We start from the raw sequence: 8,043 nt of genomic DNA, 5'->3' as shown, positions 1-8,043 counted from the left end.
AAGGGCTGCCAATCCCGTCTTCCTTTACAGCTTTGCGGAGGGTCCTGACCTCTTCCGCTGTAAAGGGTAGCCAAGTTTGGGGTCGCTGCGGCGTGGGCTGCGGATTTAGCGGATACAGCTGAGGGGTTTGAGGAGGCGTGGCACCGGGGGCCGATGGAGCAGCCAAGGCAGGTGAAGGGCTATTGCCGTAAGGCGGTGGCAAGGGATAAGCGGAACACGGGTGAGAAAATGGCGGCTTAGCGGCTTCCGGGCGACAACAAAATGGCGGCAGGACCCTTCCGGGCGCTGGCCAAGATGGCGGAGCAGCTACATCCGGCGGCGGACAAAATGGCGCGGGGGGCGCTTCCGGTTTAGCGGAAGATGGCGACCCTGCAGTTTCCGGGCCCGAACCGGATGCTGACTGGGCAGGAAGAGGTGGGTAGAGGTGGGAGGAGGAGGATACTGGCGGAGAAGAAGCCAGATGTGTGCCATCTTGGGCAGAAGTGGGGGAAGAAGGCGGAAGTCCGCCATCTTGGGGAGTGGCAGGAGTGGTTTCTGTCTGCTGCGGGGAGCTCGGGCGGGGAGGTTTGCGCTCAAGAGCAGCAGCAAGTTGGTTAGACGGAGAGTCTGTCGGCGGACTCATCGGGATCACAGTCTAGAGGCCGTTTGGGAGAAGCTTCATAAACGGCCTTGGTCGGGGCGCCAAGGAGACAAGCGCGAATGGCAACGAGAACGGGTAAGAGGCCTGTTGGGAAGGTGCGTTTCTCGTGCTCCATGGCGGAGGTGACTCGATCTATGAGTCGCAAATAGGTGTCCGGGCTCCAGAGTTGGCAGGTGGTGAGCCACGGATTAAAAGGGAGCAAGAGATCCCAGTACTTTTGGAGCTGCCGCAAGGAGACGCGGACTCCATTGGCATCGAGCAGGGCAGCGAGGGCCCTGACTTGCGGCGCCTGACACAATGACAAAGAGGCGCCCATGACGGGATTGGGACGGGACGATGGCGAGGGGTCCCTTGGGGCTCGTCCGGGCGAGGGGTCCCTACCTGGAGAGGAGGACGATCACAGCAGCAGCAGCAGCAGAGAGGGGCCGGGGGAGGAGCTGCCACGTTGGGCGCCAGTTGTAGCAGAGCGTGGGGGTTTCGTCCTCGCTCAGGCCCAAGAGTCGGGGGGGCTTGCTCCTGCCGATCAGCCGGCGGGGGGTGCCCCAAGAGGGAGCACCGGTTCTCCAGGCGTGGGGGACGCGCGGTTGGGGAAAAACAACGGAGACCGCTTGAGCGCAAGAACAGGTCTGCTTTACCACGGAAGTACACCTAGCTATATAGGGTTGGGTAGAGGGAGGGGCGTGATGAAGGGAGGGTTGGCTAAGGGGCGGCTGTGGACAGGCTGAAGCTGATGGATAGACCTGAGGTAAGCAGTTACTGGGGAAGAGGGCAGATTGTGGGTTGGCAATATGGGCAGGACTGGCGGGAAGGACGGCGGGGGCTGGAAGGGGAGGAGGGGTGGAGAAAGGCGGCAACAGTATATAACAAAGATATAAAGATGCTTAGGTTGGGATCACATAAAAGACAAGGATGCCTAGTCAGGTTTTCCCCATTTTCAAAGAAGAAAATCACCCCCAAATACTTCTTAAATACCTTTATTTGTTTAACTTCTGCTGTACTTTTAATCACATAATACAAAAAGACATCATTGCCTTGCCAGTATCAGGTGCAGCAAAGTCATGAAAGAAGACATAATCCCCATGTAACTCAAGTTACCCACCAACTGCAGCCTTTTGCAGCAGTTACAATTGGCCCTTTCTTGGCTCCACATTCCTAACATATATCTCTATCATATTCTTCATAAAATGTATTTTGAATCCAAAAACTGAGATGAAATCTTTGGCATCTCAGGATTCTTGACTTTCCTGCACATTTACTCTTTGCTTTAGCAGTAAAAAAAATAGGGAAAGGTAATTAAATATTTAATATTTTAACAATATCATTTCCCAAGGTAGAAAGGTAAGGTTTCAATTATTAGATTCACATACAAAGTAAGTCCAAAGGCAAAAGAAAACTGCCAAGACTGGAACTAAGGAATCTTGGTCTCCTATAGCAAACTGTCCCTGGACACTTCTCAGTATCAGCAGCTTAATTAGAAAAAGAACCTAGTTCTTTATTTGACAAGAAATCATATTATGGAAAAACTCACGGGAAAGGACTATTTGCCAAAAAGTTAAGAACAGAATTCAGAAATCCTACCTCCTAATCTTGCTTTGACCAAGAGACAGTAGGATCACATCACTGGATAACCCAGGTAGTTGAACATAAATTAAAACAGCCAATTTCTTGATCCGGTGTCTTCAAAATGTTATACCATTTTTACTCTATATTGCAGAAACCCCAGAGCACATTCCCTATTGTCTTATAGGAAATATTTATGAGTATGTTGAGAGTAATGATTTTGAAAGAAAGAACTTTCTATGAAGATGTTCAATACAGAAGCCACCAGTCACATATGGCTATTGAGCACTTGGTATGGGCCTGTAAAATTAAGGAATTGAATTTTAGATGTTATTCAATTTGACTACTATCAATTTAAATTTAAATAGCCACATGTGACTAGTGGCAATCATATTGCATGGTGCAATTCTAGATGCTACAAAAGTTAATTTTCAGTGAATCAAAATGCATTTGGAAAAAATACATAAAAATTTCTTCCAACAAAACAGGAGGAAAACACATTGTTCAAAAAGAATCTTTCTCTGGGTAACCTCTTGAGGATAGTATTCATCTATCCCTACCCAATAAGAGAAAAAGTAGGATAATTTAATGGAAATCCCAGGTGTCCTTTTAGTTATTCCCAGGATTATTCTTTTTTTTTTTTTTTTTTTTTTCAGGATTATTCTTTACATCTTCTTAGAAGCTATTCCTGTTTTACCTTAAAAACAGTCTTCTTTTACTCCAACCTTGATGTATCTCCCCTGGTAATCTGGGTCTCCCTAGCCTCTAAACTGGGAGGTTAACTTTTCCCAGACATTTTGGTAAACACCCCAAAGAAAGACTGTAGCACAATGATCATGGAACACCTTAATTGTAATGGCTTTGGGATTTAAGAAGAAGATGAATTTGGAACTGAAAATGAAGGGGTGAGGGCCATTACCTCTGAACAGGTTTTTCAAGTCCATTCATGAGGAAAACCTTCAACTTCAGGAGGTTCAAAAGACCTTTTGAAGTGAATTTTCCGATGGTGATTGAGGTAGGCACTTCTACTGAAGCATTTCTCACAGTCAGTACATTTGTAAGGCTTTTCTCCCACGTGGGTCCTCCGGTGTCTGATAAGGTTAAAGCTTTGACTGAAGCATTCACCACAATCAGGACATTTATAAGGTTTCTCTCCTGTATGTGTCCTTTGGTGAATCACCAGAGTGGAACTCTGACTAAAGGTTTTCCAACATTCAGAACACCTGTAAGGTTTTTCTCCTGTATGTGTTCTCTGATGTCTAATGAGATGGGAGCTAAGGCCAAAACTCTTCCCACATTCACAACATTTATATGGTTTTTCTCCCGGATGGATTCTGCATTCTTCTAGCCCATTCCACTTCTGATTCAAACTCTCTTCATGTTCAGAACTTTCATATGATTTCTCTCCCGTGTGTGTTTTCTGGTGTGAAATAAGGTTTGAACTCCAACTGAAATTCTTTCCACATTCTGGGCACTGACAGGGCTTTTCTCCAGTATGTATTCTTTGATGCTTTATTAGAGTAGAATTACAACCAAAGCTTTTTCCACATTCTACACACTTGTAGGGCTTCTCACCTGTGTGTGTCCGCTGGTGGCGAATCAGGCTGGAACTCTGACTAAAACTCTTCCCACAGTCAGGGCACTTATAAGGTTTTTCTCCTGTGTGAGTTCTTTGATGTTCTATTAGAACATAGCTGTGGCTGAAGCATTTCCCACATGCAGGGCATTCATATGGCTTTTCACCTGTATGTGACCTGTGATGCTGAATAAGGTGAGAGCTGCTACTGAAACACTTCCCACAGTCAGGACATTTATAAGGTTTCTCACCTGTATGAGTTCTCTCATGGATAATAAGATGGGAAGTATTACTGAAGCTTTTCCCGCATTCCCCACACTGGTAGGGCTTCTCTCCTGTGTGTGTTCTCAGATGCTGAATCAGATGAGAGCTGTTACCAAAGCATTTCCCACACTTAGAGCATTTATAAGGCTTTTCTCCTGAGTGAGTCCTCTGGTGAGTACGCAGATGAGAACTATTACTGAAGCTTTTCCAACATTCAGAACACTTGTAAGATTTGTTGGGAGAGGATGAATTCTGCTGGATAGAGGCACAGACATGTTCTTCTAGGTCCCATTCCCAGTGATTACAGTTTTCCTCCTCTTTTCCTTTAGAACTCCCCCACTGATTCTTTAACTTGCCATCATTCTCACAGGAAACATGACACCAAATTTCATCTCCTTTGCACCATGCCAATGGTGTCTCTTTTGTATCCTCATGCTTAGAAATTTGTGGGCCATCTGTTTTAGAACATTGTGAGACTCTGTCTTTAAGTTTATCTGCCTTAAGGTTACTATGTTGTACAGCTTCCAAATTATTCTTACTCTCATCTCCTGAAAGAATAAACAATTATTCTTAATGTATTCCCTAGTCTCTGCCAGGTTATAGAAAATTCTGAAATGCTGTGGAAAAGAGAGAATAGCAAAGTAAAACCAATAAATTATTTCATTATCAAAAGTTTTCCAAGCTAGTTTTACTTATACTCTGTGTACCACTTAAAACATTTTTATGGTGAATTTTTTGAACTTAATATCAATGTTAATGAAGTATTTCAACAGGTGTCAGCAACTGCCAGGGAAACTATCAATCTAAAAAGAAGTTGCAGTAAACTTTTTTCTAGAAGACTAAAAAATAAAAAAAAAAAATGAGGGGAGGGATATGAGTAGGGGAAAAATTGAGTAGGAGCCCATCTGAGGTAGGACACAAGATAGCCACTTTTTATTAAGAATAGTAGCATTGTATATGGTATCTCATTAGTCCTAAAAAGTATGTTAGGCAGATATTATTGCTTTTTTCCTTAAAGATGAGAAAACAGGCTGAATGAGTTAACACAGCTTGTAAAGGACAGGGCTGGAAATCAAATTAAGGTTTGTCTCTTTCTAATGTCTTATTCTTTCTACACTACTCCATAGCTTACACATCTTATACAGAATTTCCAATACAGTCAGAGCATCTTCCTGTTCCCTCACCTGTATAAGAGCTTTTCAAACTCTTCCTCTTCTTGAAGTCATTCGATTCTGGGACTAAGAGTTCCTTCTTTTCCTCCATTACAATGTTCATGCCAGGTTAGAGGTCAGATATCCTGTAGAAGGAAGCAGGTCATGTTTGGAGGCATTTACTAAAGTTTACTCCTTCTCTTTCCTTCCCAACTGTTGCAATATTACAACTGTAGGTATAGGATATTCTGGACCCCCTATGGAAAATAAGAAATTTGGTCATTAGAAGCACTTTCAGAAGATCTTATCTCAAATGCATGTGTTTAGAATTAAGGGTTAACCCAATTTACTTTTTCTAAGGAAAGACAATAAAGAATTAAATTTTCATATTAAAGGTCTGGTTTCAAAAAATAAAATGAAAACTAATACTCACTATTCACCCATGGCTTAGAAACACTGGAATGTTCTTTGAATTGAAAAACCAAAGTAGTTTTTTGGAGAAGGCACCAATAATAAAACTTATGAAGATTTCAAGGAATCATTAAAGCCTAAGATGAATCTTAGAATAAATATATGTCAAGAAGTTTAGCAAAGAAAGAGAAGAGAAAGCACCCTGTTTAGTTTGGAAAGAATAACTTGATCCTTTACAGAAGGAAGAAAACTTTGAAGTAATTTTCGAAAGAAGAGTTAAGATTTATATGATCATGGGAAACAGATGTGGCTCAAGCCCTTGGGTACCCACATATCACATGGGAGGTCCTGGGTTCGGTTCCTGATGCCTCCTAAAGAGGACAAACAAGGTGACAGGCTGACACAATGGAGGAGACATAAGGAGAGACACAACAAGCAGGGAGCAGATGTGACTCAGGGGATTAGGTGCCTCCCTCCCACACGGGAGGTCCCATATTTGGTTCCCAGTGCCTCCTGAAAAGAAAACAAGGAGACACGGAGAGCAGAGAGCGTGTGAACAATGGAGGGGAGGGGGGGAGGGGGGGGAGGGGGGAGGGAGATAAATTTAAATAAATCTTTAAAAAAAAGATTTACATAATCAGTGACGAGAAATTGCGACAAAGAATAGGAATAATTATCCCCAATAATACCATAATATAAAACAGAGGTTAAAGAGGGACTCCTTCCTTCTTTGCCTCTTACTCCCTAAATCTATCATAATTACAACATCCATTTTGGCCTTTTATCTTCTAGAGCCAGCTACAATCCCTGGCCTACTTTAAGGGACCAGAAAATGTGACCTACCACTGGAAGGCAATTATATACGGGCTTGACACTTATTTTAGGATATTAAAAATAGCATAATTTGAGAGGAATAGCCTAAAAGAAGGATAACAAAGATACTCATATGAAAAACAAACAAAAATGGTATACTTATAACTTTCACTGTCTTACTTGCTTATTATGCACCAGGCAATAAACTAGATAATTTACACACACTATATCTCATTTAATCCTCACAAGAGCCACGTGACGTGTAAGAACAATCATTAGCATTTTATAGACGAGCAACCAAAGATATTAAGAAAGTTCCAACCAGTAAGTGGGAGAGCAGAATTCAGCCCCAAGACTGTTTGGACTCTGACATCCATATTCTTATCTGTTACGGTACACTACATCAGGAAGCAGAGTTGAGCATAATTCCAAACTGCAGATGATTGACAGAGTACCTTTATTTTGGAATATATTGATGGATTTTTGGAAAAAGAAAATGATTTTGCATTCCCTAAGCACACCCAGCAAGATGGGGTTTGGTTATGAGGAACAATCTAAATTACAAATATCACCGTAGTGTTTGAGTGTGTGTGTATGGCATACAAAGAAAGCACGAGAATGGATAACAGATTCCCATGTTATCATTTGCCCGGCTGTCTGTCTAAGATACTAATAATTTTGGTAGTGGACGAGCCCTAATGAACACTGGTTAAACAAAACGGCAGCAAACTTAGAGCCACAAATGGGTATTAAAAGGCGACTTAAGATGTCATTCTACAGAGAAGGGCTACTTTCACTTTTCGAGTGTAAACAGGTGATGGGATGGGGCCGTGCTCTGGCTCAGAAAGAGCTTCCCGAGAAATGCACTGCCTGAAGCTTAGCTTTCATAATCGTTGTCAGAGCTTGGTGTGCACTGCCGGATAAAGTTCCAGGAGACCGCATGAAGTCCAGCAGTCAAGATCTTTAAGGAACCTCGCAAGCGCGAGAGGCGCAGGCGGCCGGTCCTGCTGGAGATACTGGTCCTCCGCCCCTCGCAGCCGCAGCATCTCTCTCCCGGACGCACCCGGTGGCCTGGGCGGGGCCGAGCCCGCACCTCCTGCCCGCAGCCCTCTGCTCCTTCCCCACAAGAAGGACTCACTGTTCTGGGGGTTACACCCAAGGCGCCCTGCGCACCCAACAGGCCCAGCAGTCCCGGAGGAATAAAACCCCACTCCTGACTCCAACCAGGGTCAAAAACTCTCAAACCCGGAGGACAGAACTAGGAATTTAACCTACCTTCCCGACGGGCTTTGCCCGAGCCTCTCTGGGAACAGCGATGGCCACTCTCGTTGATCTTAACCCTTAGGATCCCGGACAAGAGGCAGGCGCTGGTGGATTTCCCTACCTTGTGCTGTTTGTGATTCATTGGCTTTGCTAGCGTCCCAAGACTTGTGTTTAGATTTCATTCTTCACTCTTGTCAGGCACCTTATGACAGGAGCCTAAATGAAGCTGGTGCTTTTCCCTGACATCTTTATTATCATCATTTTTAAAAGCAAAGCCAAGTAATTATTAAGCACCTGTTACTTCTGTTTCAACTGCTGTGAACATGGTTATGTATTTATCTGTGAAACAGTTGGAGAGCTAAGGC

General features: G+C 43.7%; 1 protein-coding gene across 3 annotated transcripts; it reads right to left on the bottom strand.

Moving 5' to 3' along the window:
- Nucleotides 1–1,598: 1,598 nt before the first annotated feature.
- On the bottom strand, nt 1,599–7,720 carry ZNF572 (zinc finger protein 572). 3 transcript variants are annotated; one of them, XM_012523121.4, is made up of 3 exons: nt 7,554–7,662; nt 5,225–5,337; nt 1,599–4,588 (listed from the first exon to the last, which is right to left on the bottom strand). In XM_012523121.4, exons 2-3 carry the CDS (start codon nt 5,313–5,315, stop codon nt 3,135–3,137), a joined length of 1,545 nt encoding a protein of 514 aa, XP_012378575.2. In that variant the 5' UTR covers nt 5,316–5,337; nt 7,554–7,662; the 3' UTR covers nt 1,599–3,134. The 3 variants fall into 3 exon arrangements, with proteins under 3 accessions (XP_012378575.2, XP_058132010.1, XP_071064122.1); XM_058276027.2 differs by lacking the exon at nt 7,554–7,662 and adding an exon at nt 7,691–7,720 and having other exon boundaries at nt 2,826–4,588; XM_071208021.1 differs by lacking the exon at nt 7,554–7,662 and adding an exon at nt 7,691–7,719 and having other exon boundaries at nt 2,826–4,588; nt 5,225–5,448.
- Nucleotides 7,721–8,043: the final 323 nt, after the last annotated feature.

Source organism: Dasypus novemcinctus, chromosome 14 (genome assembly GCF_030445035.2).
Source record: "Dasypus novemcinctus isolate mDasNov1 chromosome 14, mDasNov1.1.hap2, whole genome shotgun sequence".
Lineage (NCBI taxonomy): Eukaryota > Metazoa > Chordata > Mammalia > Cingulata > Dasypodidae > Dasypus > Dasypus novemcinctus.
Note: the sequence above shows the minus strand (reverse complement) of the source record. Positions and strands in the feature narration are given on the sequence as shown.